The sequence below is a fragment of the Microtus oregoni genome, unplaced genomic scaffold, assembly GCF_018167655.1.
Source record: "Microtus oregoni isolate MIOR12 unplaced genomic scaffold, Mior012 000032F_ref0000030, whole genome shotgun sequence".
In the NCBI taxonomy this organism is placed as follows: Eukaryota; Metazoa; Chordata; class Mammalia; order Rodentia; family Cricetidae; genus Microtus; species Microtus oregoni.
In genome coordinates this window covers 20,596,851-20,624,563 of record NW_024543091.1, presented here as the reverse complement: position 1 = coordinate 20,624,563, position 27,713 = coordinate 20,596,851, and the positions used below count along the sequence as shown (strand labels likewise).

The following is a 27,713-nucleotide window of genomic DNA, read 5'->3' as shown; positions in this document are numbered from 1 at the left end:
TTTAATGCATGCATGTGTTCACACATGAGTACCCATTTCTTACCACTTGGTATGATAGTAGCTAGCATTCAGCCCTCATCTTGTTTGGAAATGTGTTCTCTTCTCTACTTGATTGCTGTTGATATATGATTTTTTTCCCCATTTTCATGTAGGTCCTATGCATAATCAGTTGGAATCTCTGAGTGACTCTTGGACTCGCCTAAAACATACCAGAGATTGGTTCCAAAACTCCTCTTACTCCTTTGAGTCTGATTTTGACCTTACCAAGTCTTTGGGAGTTCACACATTGATTGAAAATGTTGTGAGTTTTGTGAGTGGAGATGTGGGGAGTGCCCCAGGTTTTAAGGAACCTGAAGAAAGTATGTCTACAAGTCCTCAGGCCTCCATCATTGCAATGGAGCAGCAACAACTAAGGGCAGAAGTAAGTCGTTGATATTTACTCCTCATAAGAGACTCTGGAAGCCAAACGTGAGCCATTGCATGTATTCTCTCTGTGTGCTGTGACGTATGTAAATGTGTGGAATCTAGAGGTCAAATTGGATGTCCCTCTCTATATTACGTGGGCCACAGGGCCCCTAGAGCAACTTGCTGGAGTCAGTTCTCTGCTTTTACCACATGGGCTCTCAGGCTTGGCAACAAACACCTTTATCTGCTGAGCCATCTTGCTGCTCCAACTTTGTTATTTTTTTGAGACAAGATCCCTTCTGAATCTGGAGCTTACTCTTTTGGCTAGAGTCTGTGCCTCCCTCTACCTCCCACACTGGGTTACAGATAGACAGCATCAGGCCTAGTTTTTCTGTGGGTGCTGGGGTCTAAACTCAGGTCTCTGTGCTCATGCAGTGAGCACTTTATTCACAAAACTGTCTCCGTAGCCCCACATGAGCTTTTGATAGTCTTTTCTGTTTTCTTTTTTGAGCTTTCATTTGAGTTTATTCTTTTTTTTGTTTTGTTTTGTTTTTCGAGACAGGGTTCCTCTTTATTCTTAAATTCTTTTATTAATGAAACTAAGAACCTCAAGTGGAGATCCAGTTTCTCCTGTATCATTCAACAACCGTGAAGAGATACCAAAATTTCAGTAACAATAGAGACTCATTGCTATAAAAGCTATTAAGAATAAATTTCCAGGCAGTATTGGTGTACAACTTTGATCCCAGCACTCAGGAGGCAGAAGCAGGTGTAACTCTGAGTTCAAGGCCAGCCTGGTCTACCCTAGTGAGTTCCAGGGCAGCTAGGGGTACACAGAAATCCTGTCTCGAAAAATCAAAATAAATAAATGACAATTAGTCCTCAACCCTACAGAAGATAGTTATATCATCCTCTCCAAGGCTCAGGGATTATTTCATTTGAGGGGTTAGAAAGAATTTAAGAACTGGAAGACAGGGAGAATGTAACACTATTAATAAAAACCCAGAGACAGATATTGGGGCTCAACCTGAAGGTCAGAAAAGTAAAACAGCCAGCCACTGGGTGTTTGAAATTGCCAGTCTGAAATGGTTGTCCTGCCTCCAGGAATGTCAAAATGAGACTATGTCTGAGAGCTGTCTCCTCCCATTTAATATTCCTCTTTAGGGCTAGGATTAAAGGTGTGCACCACTACTGCCCTGTTTCTATGGCAAACTAGTGTGACTACTGGGATTAAATGTGTGTGTCACCGCTGCCTGGTCTGTAAAACTGACCAGTGGGACTGTTTTACCCTCTGATCTTCAGGCAAGCTTTATTTATTTAAATGTAAATGATAAATCACTATAGCAGAAGGGTTGCAAAATGCTATTTGTGGGTAATGAATAGCCATTGTCATTATGAATCTCAACAACTACAGTGATTATACTGGTTCTACACAAGAATTGGCCCATTAACAAGCATGCATGGATGGAGCAGGGCCTTGGGACACTAACCCTCGCTACTGAACTATCTCCCCCTGGCTGATTCATGGGAAGGAGCTGAGTGTCCTAAATCTTGACTTGCAAGCAACAGGACATGGTCTGTCTCACTGGGCATGCCTTGTGCATATATGAGACCTGAAAGCCCATCTCCACAGTGATGACACACTTACTCCAACAAGGCCACACCTCCTAATAGTACTATCCCTATGAGATTATGGGGGCCAATTACATTCAAACTACCACAGACCCACTGATGAATAAACATTCATACATGAGAGTGCCCAGGATGTTTGCATAGTCACAGAGTAACCCTTAAATATTTATTAATGATTATTTTAATATGTCCACAGATCCTTTGATATTCCTCCCTTTAACAGAAATTAAATCCTTTCCCCTTGTTAGTGAGCTGGACTTAGTGACTTGCTTCTAACGGGATATGGGAAGGGGAAAAAGAATAACATAAGAAATCTGGCAGATAGAATTTTAAGCAAACATGATTAATAATATTAGTATTAAGTCATGTGACCATCATGTATCCTTAATATAATATGAGATTACTGAACTCTATAGCTCTCTTCTACAAATCCCTAGCTATAGTCTAATGATGAGCAGTGTTGGGAGAGGTGTAGGGAAGGCAAATCCAAATTTAGGAACATACCCTAAAGTATATAAAGTGTCACTTCTCTTTCTACAGACTTTAGCATTGTGAATAAAATAATGAGTGTGCCTAGAGAAAACACATTGTCTTTTATTGGGCAGGAGGCTACTTCTCTTTCATTATATTGACAACGTGAATAGAATAGTGAGAATGCTTTGAATAATTGTATTTTCTGTATTTAGAATAGAGGCCACTTTGATTTCAACAATATTGAACATTGTGACTATATTAGTGAGTAGATTTAGAAGAAATGCATTATCTGTTCTTAGGAATGGGCCCACATTCCTTTCTACTGTATTTAGCAGTGTGAATAGGATAGTGATTATGCATAGAAGAAGCACATTGCCTTTTCTAGGGAAAGAGGCTACTCTGTTTCAGCTGTTTTTACAATGTGAAAAGACTAATGAGTATGCTTAGAATAAACACTTCACCTTTTCTAGGTAAAGAGGTAACTTCTCTTTCAAATGTGTCTAGAATATTGAGTTTGCTCAGAAGAAAGACATTGTCATCTCTAGGAAAAAAGGCTAGTTCTCTTTCAACTGTATTTTACAGTGTAAATGGAATAGTGAATAGGCTTAGATGAAAAAGAAAAAAAATTGACTACTCCCAAGTATCATGATCATGAAAAATAAAGACTGTATGTTATTACAAATATTATTACAGATTAATGCCATCTTAGTTCAGGACTTCTTTAACAGTTGCCATTCATGATCCTTTTTTTTTTTGTTTTTGTTTTTTGTTTTGTTTTGTTTTTCGAGACAGGATGTCACTGTAGCTTTAGAACCTGTCCTGGAGCTAGCTCTTGTAGACCAGGCTGGCCTTGAACTCACAGAGATCCTCCTGCCTCTGCCTCCCAAGTGCTGGGATTAAAGGCATGCGCCACCACTGCCTGGCTGGAAATTTCCTTTAAAACAATTTTTGGTAGCAATTATCAAAGAGGAAAGAAAGTTTGTGCACTAATGAGATGGATTTGTATGACTGTATTCATATGTAGAGATGAGAACAAGAAGTCAGGGTTCATCATCTATTACTGTCTTAGTTAGGGTTTTATTGCTGTGAAGAGACACCATGACCACAGTAACCCTTACTAAGGAAAACTTATTTATTTATTTATTTATACATACAGTATCCTGCCTGTAGGCCAGAAGAGGGCACCAGATCTCATTATAGGTGGTTGTGAGCCACCATGTGGTTGCTGGGAATTGAACTCAGGACCTCTGGAAGAGCAGTCAAGTGCTCTTAACCGTTGAGCCATCTCTCCAGCCCCTGAAGGGGGGCTTTTAATTGGGACTGGCTTACAGTTCAGAGGTTTAGTCCATTATCATCATGGCAGGAAGGATGGCAGCATGTAGACTGACATGGTGCTGGAGGAGCTGCTGAAAGTTCTACATCCGAATAGAAGGGCAACAGGAAGGAAGACTGTAGCATACTTCTTCCTACAAGGCCACATCTCCTAATAGCGCCACTCCATATGGGCCTATAGGGGCCATTTTTATTCAAACCACCACAATTACTCTCTCCTTTATTTCTCTGACACAGAGTCACTCACTGAATGTCTGTTTTGACTAGGCTAGCTGGCCAGTGAACTCTTAGGATTCACCTGTTTCTGACCGCCAGTGTTGGGGTTACAGACCCACATAGCTGTGCCTGCTTTTTGTATGAGTGATGGGAGATTAAAACTCAGCTCATCATGTTTGCAGAGTGAACAGTCTTACCCACTGGACCATTTTCCTGGTCCCGAGATTGATTTAAAAAAAAAAAATCCAAATTTTGCTCATCTTTACTGTAGTAATCATTACTGTAGGAATCTAATCTAAGATTGAGATCTAGCCTTTTGTTATTCTTTTCTCTCCCTCTTTAATCCTGTTCTGTTTATTCTAGACATAGAATCTCTTCATATACCTCTGGCTGGCCTGTCTATTTGGGAGCTTGAGAGATGGCTTAGTGATTAAGAGTACATGCTGAAGAGACCCGTGTTTTGTTTACCCAGTACTCCCCTCAGATGATTCTAAAACTGTCTGTAGCTCTGGCTCAAGGGAATCTGATGCCCTTTTATGGACTGTATCGGTATCTGCACGTGCAAGGTGCAAATACACTCAGGCATACACACACATAAAGTAAAAAAGTCTTAAAACTCAATTAAACGAAGAGTTCATCTTGACTGACTAGTTGATTAGTTGATATTGCTGGATGCAAAGCATCTTCAGCCTTTTTTAGGGTTGATCTTCAGTACTTTGATTTTTATGATCATGATGATTACTGTTAGGATCACTGCTTCACATAAAAAAAACTGTATAACTTCTGTAAATATAAAATTATTTTAAAGTAGAAACTTATTTTTTTATTTTTCAAAGAAGAGTTGACTGAGCAATGGGTAGTCCAATAGTGTTTAAAGAAAGTAGAGTCAGAAACTCAAGTGAGCCTTGGACAAACCATGGAAAGGTACTTCTGATTCTGGACTCAGAGTATTCATTCTATACAATCTTACTACTTGTACTTATAAAACTATATAGTTTTGACCTGTTAGAGCTTCTGCACTTCATAGTAGCTCTTTGAGTAGGATAGATACTGAATTGTTAGTCTCATTTTGCATTTGAAGAAACTGGGACTCATGAAGTTCAGTGACTTTCCTAAGAAGACACACCATGCAGGACAGCCTGGCCTTGATACTTTGTCACCAAATTTTACATTTGCTACTTTAGGAACCGAGGTATATTATTTAGCATCAGAGCACTTTAAATCCTGAGTTCAGTCCTCAGTACCAACCTATCAAATCTCCTCTTCCCATTGTATGTGTGGCTTCTGTTCTATTAAAATATTCTTAAAGAGACTTTAGATATGTCTTGATTTAATAAACAGTAATAACAAAATATTTATCTTAACAGATTCCTAGAATGTCAGACTTTCTTTGTCCTAGAATAGCATATTACCTATGGTATACAGAATTCCTTATGTTTGAGTTTAGTGACAGACTCTCAAATGTTTTTCTTTCAAGCTTCGTTTGGAGGCACTTCACCAGATCCTCACTCTATTATCTGGCATGGAGGAGAAGGGTAGCATCTTGCTGTCAGGAAGCAGGTCAAGTTCAGGCTTTCAATCATCCACTCTGCTCACATCTGTGAGACTGCAGTTTCTAGCAGGGTGTTTTGGTTTAGGCACTGTTGGACACACAGGAACCAAAGGAGAGAGTGGCCGATTGCATCACTATCAAGTAAGTACATAAGTGACACCTCGTTCTGTATTCAGTTCTTTGTTTTTTTTTACAGAGCCAACTGGATGATGTGGAATTTGGTGATGTGTATGACCACGGTTAAAATTCTTAAAGCTTTTGAGTTACTTAAGATAATGTGGAATTTGGTGATGTGTATGACCACAGTTAAAATTCTTAAAGCTTTTGAGTTACTTAAGATGATGTGGAATTTGGTGATGTGTATGACCACGGTTAAAATTCTAAAAGCTTTTGAGTTACTTAAGATCTGTCATTGTTAGAGCCGGGCAGTGCTTTAGTCCCAGCACTCAGGAGGCAGAGGCAGGTGAATCTTTGTGAGTTCGAGGCCAGCCTGGTCTAGTTCCAGGACAGGCTCCAAAGATACAGAGAAACCCTGTCTTGAAAAACCAAAATAAATAAATAGATTGATCAATCTGTCATTGTTTGGCTAAGTTTGTAAATTGTACAGTTGAGATTAGGTTATGAATCATACAATTGTGCTTTTGAAGAATTGGTTGACTCAGCTTTATTAATCCATAATCAGATAAGGTAGAGCTAGATAGGAGTTGGAATTTGGGAAGATGGTTTTTAATACTTACATCTTAGACTTGGTTATTCTTCCTGGTTTTTCTGTTCTGGTTTTAAATTTGTAAATTTGTGCTTTGTTTGTTTTGTTGAATTTTTGCAACAGGATCCTCTATATAGCCTTGGCTATCCTGGAACTCACTGTAGACCAAGCTGGCTTCAATCTCATATAGCTCTGCATGCCTGTGTCTCCCAAGTGCTGGGATTAAAGGCATGTGCCAACTTACCCGGCATTTATAAACTGTTATATATATGTCAAAGCTGCCTTGGAAGGAGGAATACACACAGAGTCAAGAACTACCAATCATTTTAAACTAGTTTTGTTATAAACTTTTCATATACTTTACTGAATAATACCATAGGGCCCTAGCATAGACTAAGGCTAAAATGCTGTTACTTTTTTTTTTTTTTTGAAAAAAGGTATTATTGCTGATTTTAAAAGTAACTCTGTGTGATTTAGGATGGGATCAGAGCAGCTAAAAGAAATATTCAGATTGAAATTCAGGTGGCTGTCCATAAGATTTATCAACAGTTGTCTGCTACTCTAGAGAGAGCCCTTCAAGCAAATAAGCATCACATTGGTGAGTAACTTCCTGTAAATAAAGATTAACAATATACACTTTGGCTTTATGTAGAGAATTGGCTCCATTTTATGTTTAACACTAGCAGATCAACTGACAAATAAGAGCAAAATACTTAAAAATTGATTAGTACTTTATATTATTATTTATAGTTTGGAGAAGCTTATTTTAGTTTCAAAAAAGTTTATTTAATCTCAAAGAGATTCTCAACTGTCTTTCTATTTTTGTTTCTTTTTTTTTAGAAGCCCAGCAACGTCTTCTTCTGGTTACAGTTTTTGCCCTCAGTGTTCATTATCAGCCAGTGGATGTTTCTTTGGCAATCTCCACTGGTCTGTTGAATGTATTGTCACAGTTATGTGGCACAGACACCATGTTAGGACAACCCCTGCAGCTGCTGCCAAAGACTGGTGTTTCCCAGCTTAGCACAGCTTTGAAAGTGGCCAGTACAAGGTTGCTCCAGATTCTAGCTATCACTACGGGGTAAGTACTACAAAGGTCTTGGAAGAACTAGATGGGGCTTTTTTTTTGTATAGTATTTATCCCTTTTTGTATTCCTATTACAGTTTTTCCTTTTATTTCACACAGAACCTATGCTGATAAATTGAGCCCAAAAGTAGTTCAATCCTTGTTGGATCTACTCTGTAGTCAGTTGAAGAATTTGTTATCCCAAACTGGTGTACTATTTATGGCCTCCTTTGGAGAAGAAGAAGGTGAAGAAGAAGAAAAAAAAGTTGACTCCAGTGGAGAAAATGAAAGGAAAGATTTCAGAGGTAGTATAAGCTTTTTTTCCTTTCTTGTCATATTAGATTCTTGTTGAGGCTCTGTAGTGTGCATATGATAAGAACATCAGCTTCTCTCTGTTACAGTATAAAGGATTTTTACTGTCTGCACAGTGGAGGCTTTCTGACTGAGCCTCCAAGGCTCTGTTCAGTCTGCTGCTGCCTAACGGTACTACTTAGCTCGGCTGCAGGGACTTGGATCTTAGGTGACCGATTTCTTCAGGCTATCTAGAGAGAGGCTAAGATGTTTTCTGGGTTATTTAATGCTAACAAATCTCCTCTAACTACAGTCCTGACATAAATGTTCCCTGAGAGTAGATGGGCTTTGATAAGTGGCAACTGGGTTATACTCAGAACCAAACTAACCAAATTCTTTCTTAAACTTGGCCAGTATAATTTTTTGTTGCTGATACAACATTTGTTTTATTGTAAACATGTTTTTTTTTTTAGTTTCTTTTTCAGTTGTAGTAAAATATCTCGGCAAAAGCAACTTAGCAGAGAAAGGTTTTATTTGGTTAAAAGTTCTTGATTAAGCCCATCGTACAAGCCCTAGAAACAGGAACTTTAGGATCAGCGCAGTGGCTTTCACTGTTTTCACAGAATATGAAACTAAAGCAATGACTTCCAGTAGAGTTTATGCCCAGAGCAGTAGAATACTGCCCATGTTTTTAATGTAACTTCATGAATAAAGGTCTAAAATAAAATTGGTCATTATTCCAAAAAGATTGTGTGGTACCATGTCTCATTCTCAGAAAAAACTCCAGGAGCCCTTTAAAAGTTTCCTTGGGTCAAGTGGACAGATAGAAGAGAGCAGTCTACTTCACCATTCTTTGCTCAGTTCTGTCATCTCTAATATAAGGGTAATTAGAAGCCAACTTGTGAAAATTGTTTTGAGGACTAAGTAACTTTATACGTTTAAGCACAGAGCATTATATGGCACATAATGAAAGTAAGTTTAGTGATGGTTAATATTTAATATTTTAATAGATAATATTTGAAATTAAATAGTATTTAGATCACATAAACATTGTTGACTTAAGTGGGGGAATAGAGAGAAAATACTGAACAGATAGATGTAAAGTGATTGATACAGAGTCGTGATAGAATCAAACCTGTAAGCGGATAAAGTGCAGTGCAAGAAGCTCAGAAGAAATATTTAAATCTCTTATGTGAGAATGTAGGAGGATATATGGTTTCAATTAAGGACTAGCTTTTTAGTTTCCCAGCTCAATCCAGTGCCAGGCTTTTTTTTCTTGGTCATGTACAGAGTTATCTTATACAGAGAGCTTAGGCAGACTCACCAGTGGAGCCAAGCGGTGGTGGTGCACTCCTTTAAACCCAACACTCAGGAGGCAGAGGCAGGTGGATCTCTGTGAGTTCAAGGCCTGTTTTACAGAGCAAGTTCCAGGTCAGCCAGAGATACACAGAGAAACCCTGTCTCAAAAAACAAGAAGTGTCCTTGCCTCTTTCTGCTTTTTGAGATATACTGGAGGATAAAGAACTGTTAAGGTACCAGGTTCTCACCAGTCTGTTCTGAATACTGCACATCCAGACAACAGGGAAGAACTACAGAAGTACTTCTTAGCCTATACAGCCTCAAGATAATTGAACCCTTAGCTGCATGTGCTGGTATATGCCTAGAATTCTAGCACCAGAGAGGTTAGGGCAGAGAAGAACATGAATTCCAGCCCAGTTTGGACTACATAGCGGTGCCCCATCTAAGAAAACAACAAAAATTGGTGGCATTCAATATCCTGTAAAGAAAGATACAGTTTTTCTATGACTGAGTCTTGCTGTGTATAACAACAGTTGAAGCCATGTCAGTTCCTCTCTAGTTGTTGTAGAGAGAGGGTCCAGTTTTGAAAATGACTGGGAAGGAGAATAACTCTAGTCACCAATGGCCAATCATTCAGAATCAGGCTGCTTAGGTATGAAGAACATCTAATATTTCTAAAATATATAATTAGAAAGAAGGTGTATCCTTCATTTTAAATATAGGATTGTACCATCAGGGTATGTCAACCAACTTGAGGTCTCCAGGCCCAAACTGGCCTTGAATCTATGATCCTCCTGCTTCACCCTTTTATCCTGAATGCTGGGATTACAGGTATACACCACTACATTTGACTCTAATTTAATATTGTATCCTAGAAATACTTGCTGAGGTAGGAGATAGAGTACACATGATATACTAGGGATAAAAGAAGACTTCCTGGAAGAGGTAATCTTTGAATGACTTGAAGAGATATACAGGAGAAATCTTGGAGTGAGAGATCTGAGTTCACAGAACAGGCTGATACTTCTGTGTTCTTTGAATTAATATTATAAAAAATGTTTTGTATTTAAGTAAAGAAGAGACAAGGTACTGTTAGGAGGAGATGTGAAGAAGTAATTCTTAGTTCATCTGTTGATCCCAGCAGTTTAGTTCTATCATAGTCTTGTTCACCCTGCTCAGCAAAACAGAGTCTTCCTGTGACAGTTGTTTGCTGACTATTATCAGTGTAGCATGTCCCTTTGCAGAGGTCGCTTTTCTTTCACAAAAGACTTCTCTTTGTATTTTTTAATGGAGCATTCCAGAATCTCTCTGAAAGTAGCACTACAGACAGTTAAACTTCTGGAAACACCTGAAGGAACATCTCCTAGGTGATTCCAAAACCAGTCAAGTTGATAACAAAGGTTAACTGTCGCATACACATTTTAACACGCTTACTCTTCTGCTACACACATATAAAAGAGGTTTCATCAGGATTCATTTCAATTTTTACCTTTCCCTATCCTCTAGTTTTCAAAAATTGGCATGGCAACTTATTGAAAACCTAGACTGTGCTTAATGCAATTAAAGTATAAGCTGATAAGATAAATTTTACCTTTATCTTATCCTGGGATTGCTGCCTTTCAGTTAAAATGTAAACTTATCTCTCCACTTTTCAGCTGCCCTTAGGAAACAACATGCAGCTGAACTCCATCTAGGGGATTTTTTAGTGTTTCTTCGAAGAGTTGTGTCTTCCAAAGCAATTCAATCAAAAATGGCTTCCCCCAAATGGACAGAGGTATTGCTAAACATAGCGTCTCAGAAGTGCTCTTCAGGTATGTCTGTTGCCTCCGTTTAGAGTGCTTTTATGTGTTGCATGTGTTTTATTAAGGTGATGCTAGAATTTTGACAACACTGGGCACCTGATCTTAATTTCAAGACTTTTCTTCTTTGACTTTTGAGTATTTATTTGATTGATAGAAAATGCCAATTTCAGAGATAGTAATTGGTAAAGAATTAATAATGCCAAGTGGTGCTGAAGAAATTATGATTTAGTCTAGAGAATTTGGCCCTATTTGTTAATATTAAAAATGTACTAGGGGCTGGAAAGATGGCTCAGCGGTTAAGAGCATTGCCTGCTCTTCCAAAGGTCCTGAGTTCAATTCCCAGCAACCACATGGTGGCTCACAACCATCTGAAATGAGGTCTGGTGCCCTCTTCTGGCCTTCAGGCATACACGCAGAAAGAATATTGTATACATAATAAATAAATATTTTTTTTAAAAATGTACTAAAAAGTAAAGATGTATATAGTATATAATTTGCTACAAGTTTGACCTCACATTTTAGATTGTCAGATCAGATCTGAATTTATCTGTCCCCTCTATGATGATATAAGTTCAGCTGCCTTAATTGTGACTTCCATTTTTGTGGTATCTTGACAGTTCTATGTAAGTTTTACTCCTAGATCAAGCCTAGAAGTCTAGTAATCTTATACAGGTTCCTGATAGCCTTTTGCTACTCTAGTCTTTCCCCATATTTTTGATAAAATATATAAAACAAAAATTAAAATTTGATCATTTAAGTATACAGTTCAATGCATTAAGCCTATTTACTATATTGTATCATTTTCATCCATTTCCAGAACTTTTTTATTATCCCTCCCTAATGTGTTTGAAACATGTAGAATCATAATATAGTATTTCATGTTATTATTATATGTGTTTACAGTTTTTAATATACTTAAGTAATGTTTATTAACTAATATAACTTAGAGTTTCCTTTAATCACGTGAAATTTATGTTTTTAAAGTATAAAGTAAAAGATACTCAATTATTTCCCCTGATCCTATTAGGCATGTGTATACGAAGAGTACCTATTTATACACCAAAATTTTGTCTATGCCTTTTCCAACGTTATAAAAGCACAAACTACTAACTGTGCATTGAAGGGTAACTGTAGTCAACATATAATATGTACACGTATGAAAGCTTAAACAAAAAACTCAGAAGCATTCCAAGCTCTGGAGCAGGAAATAGACTAGAGTAAGGGAATGAGAGCATATGCTTAGGCTTTAGATGCTCACAGACCTCTTCTTAACAATTCTGTTCCTATTGCATATGGAGTCTTGGTTAAATTATTAAACTCTCTGAACCTCTGTTTCCTCATTAAACTGAGTTGTAATTCATACTCTGAATTTAGGATTGATATATATTACTACTGCCTGGGAGCGGGGGGGCGGGGGGGGAACAGCCTCTAGACAGCACAGGACTTGAAAAGAATCCACAGCATTGGCATATACTAAGACTTTTCTATCTGTGGTCTGTGGTGGTTAGGGGGGAAGACATGTATTCTCTTGATGGTTTCCTTCTTTATATTCTTCTCTTCTTCTTTCCATGTTCCTTCTACTGTATACTTTTTTTTCCTATAGCTTATATACCCCAACAAAGTTTTTCAGGCAATATGAAAATTACAATGTAGTTACTTTCTGTTTTTTCAAGTGAATGATTGCAATGAATACAAAACAAACAGTAAAAACAGCATGTTTTCCATCTCCCTTACTTGATTAATTTTACATATTATCAGTGAAAAACAAATTGTCCTAAGAACCCACATACATTTGTTCATACCCAAGCAACTTGTTATAGATTAACCATGTGGGCAAGTAAGGGTATTCTTGTCAAGTCTTTTACAGGCAGGCTGCATTTTGCAGTAACAAAGAAAGGTCCAATTATTTTATTACTTATCTTGAAAGGTAATTTTGCAAGGAATCTTAAATGAATCACAAACCTATACTTTTATATATGAAAAAGAATCAGTCAACTCTACTTTAAATCTTTGAAGTACATACTCATTTATTAATAGTTTTTTATATCAGGAGATTGAGGGAAGAAATGGGTATAAGGAATTAATCACCACCTTTGATTATCGCCCAACCCTAGCAAGGAAAGTACATCAGCTAGTAACAATTGGGCTGCTTTGTATTTTTAACCTCAGCTGTGTCCTTGTGAACTTTAGATTGTTTTCTAGGGTTTTTCGTCTCAAAGCTATTATCAAAACATCTGATCTAACTTGAAGTTGTTTTAAAACTTTGTTTCAGCTAATGATACACAACGAAGCCAGTGTCTACATCTTTCAGCATTAAGATTAAAAGAATTTGAGCCAGCCTGGCTTAATCATTAATTTGAGCTATGATCTGTGCAACTCCTTAGGTCAAACTCACAGGCCCTGACTGTGTAATATTTCCTTGTATTTATTTTTATTCATCAAAATTCTGTATAAGCTGACATTATTATTATCAATAAAATAGTACAGCTTAGTGAGGAATCACCTTCAATGACAATCCACAGGTGAAAATGCACAGTAGAAAGGGATGTTTCCATGAGATAAACACAATGCATTATAGGCCGTGGGGGTCTCCCCATATCCATTCACACCATGCCAGATATTAGGGAAAGATAGTAGCAGCAAACATGTAAAGGCACAGCAGAAGCAAAAACCATTCTGGGATCTGTGGTCTCTGGCCTTGCCTATCTGAGATTGACCTATCAGGGGGTTTCTCCTGGTGGGCTGACACCTTGAACTTCAATAGCCACCTGATGCTCATCTGGCATGGCTACTGGCAGTATACTAAGTACATATTCTACCTCTGACACTTGTGGTTGCAGTGCTTGTCCAATGAAGACGTAAACTGGAACATGTACATGATGTATGTATATATACTAACAGGCATAGATTGGGTCCAGAATTAATATGACAGTAGGTTTAAATGTAGGTCTGTTTCATTTATGAACTGCTTTGTATCCTTAAGTAAAAATTTTTACATGAAGTTTATTTTAACTATGCCTGTCAGTCATATTGATAACAACAAGACTGGTTTGCTCACCACACCCCCACCACATCCCCCAGGCATTCCTCTGGTTGGCAACTTAAGAACAAGGCTCCTTGCACTTCATGTCCTTGAGGCCGTGCTACCAGCTTGTGAATCAGGTGTAGAAGATGACCAAATGGCCCAGGTTTGTATTTTTTTTTAATTGGTAGAAAATGGTTTTCACATCTGTAGTGTGATTCACCCAAAACTAAGAGTTACTACAATCTCTTTAGTTGTAAATGTGTCTTATCTTCAGTAGTATAGTCTCTACTTCTAAGATTGCTTTTTTTTTTAAAGCCTTTGTTCTTATGGAAGAGGAGAAAATAAATTGTGGGATGTAAGAAATAGAGGAGTGGAAAATACATGTAACATCAAAAGGAAAGGATAGTCTAGAATTTCTTAGTAGGTTGGGCCTCTGGAGAGAGAAATGTATGAGACAGTAAATCCAAAACAGATGTCTGCATCTAGAAAGGAGAAACAAGTAAAAACAAGCCATTTTGTAGTGAGCTGATGATCTTTTAAAACTAGAAGTATTCTAGATAGAACCATCAGAAGTAGCTGTTGGATGTTAGTATAATCAATCTTCATGTGCCATTGAATATTACAGTTTATAAATTTTATCTTCCTTTCCCTTCAATATATTAGGTTGTTGAACGTTTATTTTCCCTTCTGTCGGATTGTATGTGGGAGACTCCCATTGCTCAGGCCAAACATACTATTCAAATAAAGGAAAAAGAACAAGAAATCAAACTACAGGTAATCTATTCTTCCCCCTGAAAATGTTTTTAAGTCTCATAAGTAGGTACCCTAGTGCCCATCTGTGTCTCTGGGTATAAAAGTCCTACCTTGAGGGTTCTTGTTATAGAATTTGCTCCATATCCTCTTTGTGTGTTGACTACTTCTCATCTCATTCTTCCAGTCATGCCTTTTCTTATCCTTACTCTCAAGTCATATTTTTTTCCACGATGGTTTCTTGATCATCTTTTCTGTCTTCACTGCTAAGATTCTCAAAGGAGTAAACCACACATGTCAGCTACTTCTCATTTTCTCTTCAGAGTGCTTATCACCCACCAAGATGCCACACTCTATGAAGTATTAACATTATACTTATAGTTGCTTTCCACTATCTATAGGGAACTAAGACCATCCAAGCTTACCCAGATCCGTTAATGCTTAAGTTTCATATATAAAGTAGTATGGCATTTATATATGACTTAACATAATTCTCCTGTAAGCTTTAAATCATTTCTAGGTTCTCTAGTACATAATGCAGTATAAGCTTGTAAAGAGCTGTGATCTCATATCTATGTGATGAGAAGAGTCTAAATGTGTTCAGTACAGAATCAGTTGGTTCTTAAAAAATGTATTTTTGATCTGTGGTTGGTTGAATCTGTGATGTAGAATCTGGAATATAAAGGGCCCACTGTTTGCTATTTTACCATATCTTATTGGTTCTTCTGTGTACCCATCCTTGTAGCATGAGGTTCTACTGATTTACTTTCTAAATAGGATTCTACTTCATAGTCATAATCCTTAGCTTAGTTTTCCTGATTCCACACTTTTCCCGATTTTCCTTCTACCTTAGAAAATGGCCTTTCATTCTTCTAGGTTTTTCTTTCTGTATTTAAGTGTTGGGTATTATATAACCTAATCTTAAGTTTCCCCCCACCCATCACATCTTTTCTTGTTTCCATATTCATAGACGCATAATTTGACTCTATATGCCATTGATGCCTAAATTTTGAATTCTGTCTTCTATTAATTCACCAATGATAACCAAATAGACATTTCATACTTAGTATATTAAAAAAAGCTCTATCACATTCTGTTCCTTCCTCAGCTTCTAGTTATTACTGAAGAGAAAAACCTTGGAATTCAAGCAGTAGGGATAAATCCTGGTGCCACTGCCAGTGGTCCCTCAGTCTGCCCTAGCCATGCAACTGTCAACCACATTCAAAGGGATTAGTTTGGTTCTATGCTTGTTCCTTTCCAGTCCTTCTGGTGTTGGTGAACTCCCATTCATTACCTTGGGTAGACTGTTTCAGTGGGTGTATGTGTACCCATTATAGTCTTAACCTCTTTTCTCATATTCTCATTCCTCCCACTCTTCAACTGGAATTTGGCAGCTCAGTCCAGTGCTCCTCTTTGCATGGATACCTGTTCAGTCTAGATATAGTAGTTTGACCCTTCCCCAAAGCAATTTGCCTTACCCTCTCTGAAGAGTGGATGGGGGAGGGGGAGGGGTTTGTGGAAGGAATGGGAGGAGGGAAGGGAGTGGGAACTTGGATTAGTATGTATAATGAAACAAGATAGTTTGTTTTCTTTTAAAAAAATTAAATTTTTAAAAAAATTAAAAAGAAAAAAAAACCCTTGGAGTTATTCTCAATTCCAGTCTCACTGTGTAACTGACTTTATTAGTCTCCGTGTACCATAAATGAACAATACACTCTTTATAGGCACTGTATTCCTACTGCCTTGCACAGTATCTGAAAACTGAGAGATATATGTTATCTGTGGAATAAAACCAAGGAATGTACTAGAGATCTGTGTGCTCCCAAATACTGACCCAGTTCCTTTCTGATAGAAGCAAGGAGATCTGGAGGAAGAGGATGAAAATCTCCCCATACAAGAAGTCTCTTTTGATCCAGAGAAAGCTCAGTGTTGCATTGTAGAAAATGGACAGATTTTAACTCATGGTAGCGGAGGAAAAGGATACGGATTGGCGTCAACAGGGGTAACTTCTGGGTGCTATCAGTGGAAGGTGAGGAGAATTCTTAGTAGTTGTTTTATTGTTGTTGTTTTGTATTTTTAGCTTTAAAAAATCATGTAAGTGGGGGAAAGCTCTGGAGACCTCAACCCTAGACAAAGAACTATAGGCACCTAAGGAATACTGAGATTAAGAGAAGTAGTCTTCCCAGGGAGGAGCACACCAATTGGTTGTTCAACAATTGTTTTTCAAATACTCCCTCAGCATCATAATAAAATTATAAGCTAAAGTCATTTACTTTAAATATTATAGGTACCAAAGGTTATTCTTTATATTTACATTGTGAAGAATAAGTTTGCCTTTTTATAAACTGATGAAATTATTTCATTTTTATGTTATTTCTTCTTTGAAAAGAAAGTTATTATGTTCCCATAAATGTGTAAATATTACTTAAAATATATTTCCAATTCTCACACAGTTTTTTTCAGTACTAATGAACATTATGGTCATTTTTTTCTTTTTCTTTTTTTAGTTTTATATTGTGAAGGAAAATAGAGGTAATGAGGGCACGTGTGTTGGAGTTTCTCGCTGGCCAGTACATGATTTTAATCACCGCACTACCTCAGACATGTGGCTCTATAGGGCTTACAGTGGTAACCTCTATCACAATGGAGAACAGACTCTGACGCTGTCCAGCTTTACTCAAGGAGATTTCATTACCTGTGTGTTAGACATGGAAGCCAGGACCATTTCTTTTGGGAAAAATGGAGAGGTATTGAAATCTGTTTACAAATACAACTCTTAAGTCCCTTCATCCATCCTTCCTTCCCTCCCTCCCTCCATCCCTCCCTCCCTCCTTTGTTCCTTTCTTTTCCCAAATTTAAATCCCACTCTTGTTATAGATGCTGGTTATTTAGTGTATAGGGTTTTACTTTCTTCTTATTTGTTTTTTTGTTTGGTTTGGTTTTGTTTTTGATGCTTTCTGATTTTTTAAATTCTTTATTGATGTCAAACTAACAACAAGGTGGTAAAAATCAAGTAAGATTTTTTTTTTTAAACAAGCAAATAGTTTAGCATTACATTCTGTGTAGCATTGCCTTGGGTGGAAGGGCAGTTGATATATGGCTCTAATAACTTTTATTCTATCTCATAACCTTTGAATTTTAATGTGACTACATAGTATCAATTTTAAAAGCAATTTCAAGTTTGTTTGTTTATTTATTTATTTATTTTGCTTCTCTGTCACACTCTAGGAACCCAAATTAGCTTTTGAAGATGTGGATGCAGCAGAGTTGTACCCATGTGTAATGTTCTATAGCAGCAACCCCGGTGAGAAGGTAACAGAATCCCAACCTGTATTACACATAAGGGATACCAGTTATTTTAAACTAGTGTTATGTTAGTATGATACAGTGGTCATAAAATAGAAAGGTATCTCTACCATTACAAGTACCTGGCCCATAGAAGTCTTTCTTCTAGAAGGGTAGATAATTTTGGGAATTATCTTTACTCCATATTAAGGCACTCTAGTTGTATAGCAAGCCAACTTTAAAACAGTGGCACTGTGAGAGTTACGGGAACTGTATTAGGACTAATATGGTTCATTGGTAGTTATGGATATGAGGAGAAATACTCAAATGTAATAAGATAACATTAGCTGAATAATACAAGTTAAGTTCTGGTGGGGAAACTACCTTTTATTCATGTGGGAGCATTCTCAGACTTTGTAAGATGTTACAGCTTAGAATGTGGTGAGAACAGTATTAAGGACAATTGGTCTCACTGAAACAGTTTTTGTTTTCTTTATGTAAAACAAAAGCAGAGCCGGGCAGTGGTGGCGCACACCTTTAATCCCAGCACTTGGGAGGCAGAGGCAGGCGGATCTCTGGGTGTTTGAGGCCAGCCTGGTCTACAGAGCTAGTTCCGGGACAGGCCCAAAGCTACAGAGAAACCCTGTCTCGAAAAACCAAAAAAAAAAAAAAAAAAAAAAAAAGCAGAAACTAGCTTCTCTTTGTGGGTAGTGGTGATGTTTTTCCATTTCCCACCCTTTTACTTGAGGGTGTGGTATAACTTAGGTCTCTGGTCAAGATTTTCTAGTGGAATTGTATACTAGAAAATTTTAAAGTTAAATTTCTTATAATGAAAATATTAGACATAGTAGATATTAATCATGAAAATTGCCATATGTGTGTATATGTATGTTTATATACATGCATAAATACATATATATGTTTATATATGTGCGTGTGTATATATGTATATAAACTTTTAAGGAATTTAAGATTAGCCATTCACAAGACAGATAACTTCTTGAACAAGTAGCCAATTAACTGCAGGTAAAGTAGAGGCTGCTGTGTGCCTGATATCATCCTTTGCTCTGGTTGTGTTTTTGTTATATTCGTTGAGGAAAGGAAATAGTTAACATTAAGTTAACTATTCACAGTGAACCTAGTAAGTGCTTTGACTATATCACTTTATTTTTAAAATAAGTTTAGGGTATGGGTACTATTATTGGTGTCCTTTTTTTTTTCAGGTAAAGAAGCTAAGACTTAGATTGCTTGCTAAGATTGTAGGCAATTACGATTTAAATTCAAGTCTCACTCCTCTTTTAACATCTTTAGGGAGTAAGGGAGAGGAGACAGGGTCTTTTATATAGCCTAGACTTGTGAACTCACAGAGATTCTGAAGTTTATCAGAAAAGTCCTCCAGACAGTATAAATATATTTTTGGTTAGAATCCTAAAGCTGTGGATGGATTTCCCAAGGTTTACAGAAGTTGGAAAGCACCAAGCCTACAAGAATATTAGTAGGGCTCTCGTAATACAACCAGGACAAAGCAGGACTTTGGACTCAAGGTCTTCCAGGTGCTGAAACTACAGACATGTGCCACCATACCAGCTTCCTCTCTTCAATTCTGTGTCTACTTGCAATGTTCATAATGGGACTATCCTAGTTTTGTAGTTTTATAATTTTATATTTGTGCCCTGGAAACAATGTAAGATATGTATTATCCTGGAGTTTTAAGGATGATAGTTACTATTTCTTTCAGATATTTTTTTGGACTAAATCGAGTCAGTCACATATAACTTCCTCATGTCCATCCTTTGAGTGGTTGTAACTGCTTTGGAACTTGTGGACTACACGAGGTTCAAATGGCAGGGCATTGTAAAGGGCTGATACTGCTAATTAATTCAGCGGATCTCTAACTTTTCCTACCCTTTGTTGGAGGTGGAGTCACTTGATATATTACTCATACTAATATTAGTTCAGTATACAATTCCATTTGCTAGAACCTGTGTTGACAAACAGTTAAGAAAACCTATTAACATCACACACATTCCACCTTCTTTTCTTTTATGTAGGTGAAAATTTGTGATATGCAAATGCGTGGCACACCACGGGATTTACTTCCAGGAGACCCTATTTGTAGTCCAGTAGCAGCAGTGCTAGCTGAGGCCACTATTCAACTTATCCGTATCCTTCACCGAACAGACCGTTGGACTTACTGCATTAACAAAAAGATGATGGAAAGGCTACATAAAATTAAGATTTGTATTAAAGAGTCAGGTCAGAAGCTAAAGAAAAGCCGCTCGGTTCAGAGCCGAGAGGAAAATGAAATGAGAGAGGAGAAAGAGAACAAAGAAGAAGAAAAAGGTAAACATAACAGGCATGGCCTTGCTGACCTCTCAGAACCACAGCTGAGGACTCTTTGCATAGAGGTGTGGCCTGTGCTAGCAGTAATAGGAGGAGTTGATGCTGGCCTGAGAGTTGGAGGTCGATGTGTTCACAAGCAAACTGGACGCCATGCCACACTGCTGGGAGTGGTCAAAGAAGGCAGCACATCTGCCAAAGTCCAGTGGGATGAAGCCGAAATTACCATCAGGTATGATGTGTTGAGTTTTGTTTATAGCAGATAGATGTTTGATGGTGAAATGGGCAGTTGCCCATGGACAGTGAGTAATAGCGTGTTGCAGATCCTCTGCTAGTTAACTTTTAAAAATGATTTTCTTTGTTGCTAGATATTATTATTTTTATTTACTAAAATAAAAATGATCTGTAAAATAAATTTTTAAATTTTGTTGGTGAAGAACTGATAAGTTTACTAGACCTAACTTGTTTTTTATTTGGGTTCCTACTTCTTGTTGCTGAGAGGTATCTTTGCCAGAGATCACACTTGGTCTTGTGCATGCTAGACAAGTGATCTCTCACTGAGTTCTGCCCTGCCTGTTTTCTGCTTTTTGATCATTTTCATTATATACTTGGACAGTAAAATTCCAGCTGGATAACTTATTGACCAGATTTTATGCCCTGTGGTAGGAACATCTATGTGAGAACTACCTTTTTTTTTTAATTAAAACTTTATTTTTATGCATGTGGGTTTTTTGTCTGCATGTGTATCTGTACACCACCTGTGTGTCTAATGCCTGCAGAGGCCAGAAAAAGACATTGCTTCCCTGGAACTGGAGTTACAGATAGTTGTGAGCCACTATGTGTGTACTGGGAACTGAACCTGATTCCCTATAAAAGGAACTCATGCTCTTAACCACTGAGCCATCATTCCAGTCCTATAATGAACTCTCCCGTCATTTTTTGTGACTGAATGTTGTAAATTAAAGTGGCCTATAACTCACTATGTACCCCAAATAGACCTCAAACTCATGATCCCCTTATGTTAGCCTCCCAAGTGCTGGGAGTACAGATGTATGCCATTACCCCTAGCCCTACCTTTTTAAAATACGTATTTTTATTCTCTCAATGTACATCATTTTTATAGTTATGAGAGTTACATTTATCTGACACAGCAAGATGCTTAAGGGCATTTGAGTATATTTGTATGTATGTAGTTTAAAATATAAACTTCATATATTTGATGTTAAACATTTCTATTCATAAAGGATTTCACCTATCTGAGTATATAGTTTTATCATTTGGAAATAAGGATTTATTATTAATATTATGTGATTATTGATTACATTAGCTAATGTGATTCTTTTGTATATTAATATGACAGAACATTATCTTAAAGAGTGATTTATAGTATTTAATGAAAGTAATACTACTTTGGAACTAAATAAACATGATAGACTCAGTTGAAAAAACACATATATGTAAAGTTTATATGTAATGTCTGACTATAATGGACTTTGTTGTATATCCTTCATCTCACAGAAACCTAAGAAACGCAGTGACAGCTTTACAAAATCACATAAGTGTTTTCCTTTGCCTTTATTCTTTGCTTTGTTTCAGAGAAGAGTCAATATCTTATTAATATATGTGTAGCATAGTAAAATATGTAAGTTAATACATGAGAAAAGAAAAATGTGGCAAAGGGAAAATGAGATTAGGAAGATAAGACAGTCAAGAAGTAGGCGATTACAGCAAAATTTCAGATACTTGCTAAGCTCTTTCTTGTATTTTCTGTAAGCAATGTGACTCTTAAACTTCAGGAATTTTATGCCATATATCCTGAATATATGATTATATTCTTGCTTAAACTACAATATGTGTATCAGTTGAAGATTACAAAGTAAAATTTTTAATGAGAAAGTCTCCTATGGAAGAGGTTACATAGATCTATCTACTACATACTCAACACAAACTAGATTTATTATGTAAATTTTCCAACTGGCTTACATCAAACTACATCTCCCTTATCTCCTATTCTGCAAGTAAAGTTACATAGCCTTATTCTTTTGCTTTGTGTATCAGTGGTTGCTTTGGTACTATTATGGCAAGGTTGAGTGATAACAACAGAGTCCATATGCTCCCAGAGCTCTAAGGTAGTTAGACCTGGGAAGTTTGCTATTCTGCTTTATATTATATATTGATAAATATTCTCATTTGAAAGCACATGTACATTTCATTGTTGTTGCATTTAGCATTACATCTCAATTTCCTCATAATATCATTTTTTCATTCTTTAATGATGTCAGTTTGTGTAAACTATTCTCTGTATTATGTACATGATGCGTCTTGTTTTGTCTACTTTATTTTCTGTACCTTCCTCCTGTCTTTCCCTCACTTGCTTTTTCCTGTGTCATTCTGATCTTTATTAAAGCTTCCCAACTTTTTGGTCGCCTAGTGATACTCCATTGTATAACCTGGAACCCTGTGAACCACTGCTGTTTGATGTGGCGCGATTCCGAGGCCTGACAGCTTCTGTGCTGCTGGACCTAACATACCTGACAGGCATTCATGAAGATGTGGGGAAACAGAGTATCAAGCGACATGAAAAGAAACACCGTCATGAGTCTGAAGAAAAGGGGGACACTGAGCAGAAACCTGAGAGTGAATCTATTTTAGATGTGCGAACAGGGTTAATATCTGATGATGTCAAAAGTCAGGGTACCACAAGCTCCAAATCAGAAAATGAAATAGCTTCATTTTCTTTAGAACCAACACTGCCAGGTGTGGAATCCCAACATCAAGTAACAGAAGGAAAAAGAAAAAATCATGAACATATATCCAAAACCCACGACATAGCTCAGTCAGAAATCAGAGCAGTCCAGCTTTCCTATCTCTACCTCGGTGCTATGAAGTCACTTAGTGCTCTTCTTGGCTGTAGTAAATATGCTGAGCTCTTGCTGATTCCAAAAGTTCTAGCTGAAAATGGTCACAACTCAGACTGTGCAAGCTCTCCAGTTGTTCACGAGGATGTGGAGATGCGTGCTGCTCTACAGTTCCTGATGCGGCACATGGTGAAGCGAGCAGTCATGCGGTCACCCATAAAGCGAGCGTTGGGGTTAGCTGATCTGGAACGGGCTCAAGCTATGATTTACAAACTAGTGGTCCATGGGCTTGTGGAAGACCAATTTGGGGGCAAAATTAAACAAGGTATGTTACCTGATGAAGAAATACTCATAACTTAAAAGTAACATAATCCTACAAATGATTTGTGAATGTGTGTGTGTGTATACATATATATGCCAAAGGAATTTGACATTGTTTTTCCTTTGTAAGATAAATGGTCATTGTTTTATTACTTTTACATTAGTAATTATTGTATACCTGTAATTTTCTATTTTTAATCTATATAAACACTAAAATTTGATAATTGTTATTAAATTTTGGAAAGCTGAAATTACCAGGTCTGGTGGTGCCCCCTTTAATCCCAGCACTCAGAACACAGAGGCAGAGAGATCTCTGTGGGGTCAATGTCAGGCTGCTTGCTTTACATAGTGAATTCCAGGACTGCCAAGGCTATATATTGAGATCCTGTCTCCAGAAAAAGAAAAACAGACAAAAGCAGCTGACATTTAATTCATTCTTCAAAAAGTATTCAATTATTTATTGATCGATTTGAAATATATTCTTAAAACTTCTCAGAGATGTTTTTAAGATGTGCTATTTCATAAACAGTATATTGTGTAAAAAAAAAAAAAACCCTGGCTTTGATTATCTTTATCTTCACTTTGAGAAATAGTACAAAGTTTTAAATAAAAATGAGAATCATTGAGAAAATACTTATTGAATGCTTCCTTCAAGAAGCTTGTACTATACCGAGAGAGGTGACACAGTACTGGAACCCCAGGATTTGGAAAGCAGAGGCAAAACCAGAAGTTCAAGGACGTTCTTGGCAACAAATCAGTTTTGAGGCCTGGCTGAGCTACATAAGACCTTACCTAAAGGGACAGGTAGAAGAGAAAGAAAAAAAATGTAAAAGAAAAAAAAGGGAAGAGAAAAAAGAATGTTGGGTCTTTATTCTTTCTGCTTCTACTCCCTTTCCTTTGCCATCATTCTTGTTCCATCTTAGTTTGAGACAGAAGTACATGGTACATATAAGTAGGCATGTTTTAAAGTTGTTTATGAAGGCATGTGGCCAGGTAGTAAACCTAAGAATTAGCTATGTTTTTAAAATAAATTTTTACAGCTAGACAGTGATGGCACCTTTAATCCCAGCACTTAGGAGGCATAGGGAGCTGGATCTCTGTGAGTTCGAGGCCAGCCTGGTGGTATACAGAGCTAGTTCCAGGACAGGCTCCAAAGCTACACAGAGAAACCCTGTCTTGGAAAAAAAAAAAAAATTAACTTTTTTTTTTAAAGTGTATAGGTGTTTTGCCTACATGTGTGTCTGTGCATCACTTGTGTGCCTAGTACCTGCTGAGACCAAAAGACTGTACTGGATCCCTGAAACTAGAGTTACAGATGGTTGTGAGCTGCCATGCGAGTACTGGGAATTGAACTCAGGTTGTCTGGAAGAGTAGCCAGTGCCCGTAACCACTGAGTCATCTCTCCATCCCTAGAATTAGTTGTTTTTGTAGTAACTGCTCCTTTACTTGTTGTTCCCTTACTGGAGAAAAAAAACTATAAATATACATTTTTGACACACACACACCCTTCAAGTCATAGCGTGAAATTTCCATCAAGGTTGTTATTCTTCTTATTTATATGCCTTTGCTAACACTAGAGGTAAGTATCAAAATCAAAATGCTAGACAAATAGTTTTAGTGTTTGGATATATTGAAATATCCTCAAACTTTGGACATCTCCATACCCCTTTTGACATAGGGCCTGGTTTCAAGTAGGTTAGGCTAGCTTTAACTTACAGTCCTCTTGCCTCAGCTCCCTGAGTGCCTGGATTAAAGGAGTGTGTCACTATATCCCCCAATTTTAATGTGTTTGAAAGAGAATTCTTTAAAATCCAAACTAATTGCAAGGGCCTGTAGAACCTAAAGTAGTGAATATAGTAGTGAAATAAGAACGTGTGTGTGTGTGTGTGTGTTTAAGAACTTTTTTTGAAATTCCTTCAGAAAATATGTATAGGAACTTTGATGTTTCGAAGCCAGGTTTCACTTTGTAATCTTGGCTGCTTGATGTATAGCCCATCGTGCCCTTATACTCAAGATAATCTAATGCTTCAGCCTCCCAAGTGCTAGGATTATAGGTGTCCATAACCAAACCTACCTCTAGAAACATTTAAGTTAGAGTTTTCCGTGTTTTTTGACTATTGCTTTTGAGAAAGACAAATCCTTACTGTTTTCTTAACCTTTGGTTTACAGAGATTGATCAACAAGCCGAAGAAAGTGACCAAACCCAGCAAGCACAAACCCCAGTTACCACCAGCCCATCAGCATCCAGCACAACTTCCTTTATGAGCAGCTCCCTCGAGGACACCACAACTGCCACCACTCCTGTCACTGACACAGAAACAGTGCCCGCGTCTGAGTCTCCAGGAGTGATGCCACTTAGCCTTCTCAGGTAGAGAAGTTGGCCTTTATGTCTGTCACACTTAGGCTTCTCAAAGCACATTGTTCCTCTTAACATAGTGTGCCAAGTTAAATCCAGGTATTCCAGAGCTGGAAAGAACCTGGGATCATATAGTGAAAATATATCCTCATGAAAGTAGAAACACCCCTCTGAAGTTAGAACTTGTCTTGAACTCTCAAAACCAGTTAGTGGTAGGTCAGGGTCTACTCCTGTGTCTATATAGGGGGTGTAAGTGTGCACCACCATACATGGCTTGGCTAAGCTTTTAAAGACTTCTTTTCTTCAGAAAGCAAAGTAATTGTTTCTTCCTGTTTTGGGGGGGGGGTATGTTGGGGGACAGGGGGTTGGTACTGCTACTGAGAATCAAACTCAGGACCCTTACATGTTACTCAAATATTCTATTGCTGAGCTATATCTCCAGCCAATACTTGAATTGTGAGTTGTAGAGTACAGAGAAAAAGAAATCATCTACATGAAATAATTCTTTCTCTTTGGGTCTTTCCCTTTTGAACATAATTCTTTTTTTCTTTTCCTTTTTCTTTTTTTTTTTTAAACATTTATTTTACCATTTATGCGGCATGAGAGCCCACATACCACAGTACACATGTGGAGGTCAGAAGACAGCTTGCCGAGTTGGTTCTCTCCACCTTTGTATAGATTGCAGGGACTGAACTTAGCTCATCATGCCATTGTGGTAAGCTCATTCACCCTCTGAGTCATCTCAGTAGCTCTATACTCCATTTTTACTCTTTTCAAATGAAAAGAACATGTTTTAAGGTGCTTCTTCATCCATCTCTATGTAATAAGGGTGAATTCTATATAATGCTTACTTACTTAAATTCCTTTTTGCTTAGTTTGCAGCTCCTATACATACTGGTGAGACTTTAGAGACCTTCATTGGAGAGATTGGCTTAAGTGAAGTAAGGAAAGCAAACTAGCCTTTCCCTCTGCTATTCCTCTTGGATAGATTGTCTTTATTCTCACTGAACTAGACAGGGAATACTCTGCCATTAGTGATTCTCAAGTTTTGGTGTGCACAGTTTTCCCACCTAGGAGCTATTTGAAAGTTCTGGGATTACATGCCCTAGGAAACCGGATTTAGTAGGTATGTAGAGCCCATAGTTTGCATTTGTTACTTTTTCCGAGTGTGTGTGTGTGTGTGTGTGTGTATGTGAGTGTGTGTATGTATACACACTATTTTGAAAATTGAAGATATTTGTGCAGAGGAGCACTGATGCACACTTGTTTATTAGCTCTTTCATTTGAGTCACAGTTCTAGGAGCTGCTGATAGGTTTTTAATTCTTCTGGCAATTTCAGAATTTAAAAGTGTTCACAGAGAATCTGTGACCACTTGTCTCCTTTGAGGCTCTGACAAGAATAGGCATAGGATCAAAGGGTAGAATCATGCCCTTTGTTGCCATAGGTGCCCACCAGATGACTTCCTCTATTTCTTTAGTAGTAGAAATTGAACTCAAAGGTACACTCCTAGAATTTTCCTTTCTTCTTAGTCTTTGTTTCTCTATTACTGGCTTGGAATTGATTGAAACTACAGTTACCTCCACAAGACTCAGTGAGCTACTGCTCCCTCTGTATACCATGGTTGATTAGATAAACAGGGCTCTTCTGAAGCTAGATAGTGCTTTGATTACGGAGACTAAAGCTTGGTGGTAGAGCACTTGCCTAGCATATGCAAGTGGTTCTACATTCAATCTGCAGCACCACAGAAAAGAAAATGCTCCTACTTTGGGGGACAGATCTGGACTTGACTCTTTGGTTAGTGTCCACCTTCTCAGTGTGAGAGGGAGTGCCTATCCTTCCCGTGCCTGTCATTCATATACTGTTTATCCCACCTTAGTGTCAGACATGTTAGCTTCCTCTGGCTTATCATGCATACCTACTATTTTTCAATTGCACTGGGTAATTGGACACTTATTCTTTCTGTAAGTTAATACTTGAGATCAATATGTTGATTTTTTTTAGCTAG

At 37.5% G+C, this 27,713-nt stretch overlaps 1 protein-coding gene across 6 annotated transcripts in view; it reads left to right on the top strand.

Moving 5' to 3' along the window:
- The window catches only part of Herc1 (HECT and RLD domain containing E3 ubiquitin protein ligase family member 1), a 170,874-nt gene that overhangs the window by 87,548 nt on the left and 55,613 nt on the right, over nucleotides 1–27,713 (top strand). For 4 of the 6 annotated variants that reach the window (XM_041679781.1, XM_041679780.1, XM_041679783.1 and 1 more), the window contains exons 26-39: nucleotides 153–421; nucleotides 5,537–5,752; nucleotides 6,795–6,915; nucleotides 7,158–7,395; nucleotides 7,501–7,685; nucleotides 10,626–10,781; nucleotides 13,854–13,960; nucleotides 14,461–14,571; nucleotides 16,400–16,576; nucleotides 17,055–17,294; nucleotides 17,776–17,859; nucleotides 19,884–20,404; nucleotides 22,580–23,355; nucleotides 25,521–25,719. In XM_041679781.1, coding sequence (XP_041535715.1) covers nucleotides 153–421; nucleotides 5,537–5,752; nucleotides 6,795–6,915; nucleotides 7,158–7,395; nucleotides 7,501–7,685; nucleotides 10,626–10,781; nucleotides 13,854–13,960; nucleotides 14,461–14,571; nucleotides 16,400–16,576; nucleotides 17,055–17,294; nucleotides 17,776–17,859; nucleotides 19,884–20,404; nucleotides 22,580–23,355; nucleotides 25,521–25,719 — 3,400 coding nt within the window. The remainder of the gene's footprint in view (nucleotides 1–152; nucleotides 422–5,536; nucleotides 5,753–6,794; nucleotides 6,916–7,157; nucleotides 7,396–7,500; nucleotides 7,686–10,625; nucleotides 10,782–13,853; nucleotides 13,961–14,460; nucleotides 14,572–16,399; nucleotides 16,577–17,054; nucleotides 17,295–17,775; nucleotides 17,860–19,883; nucleotides 20,405–22,579; nucleotides 23,356–25,520; nucleotides 25,720–27,713) is intronic. The other 2 variants (XM_041679778.1, XM_041679782.1) reach the window with 2 other exon arrangements.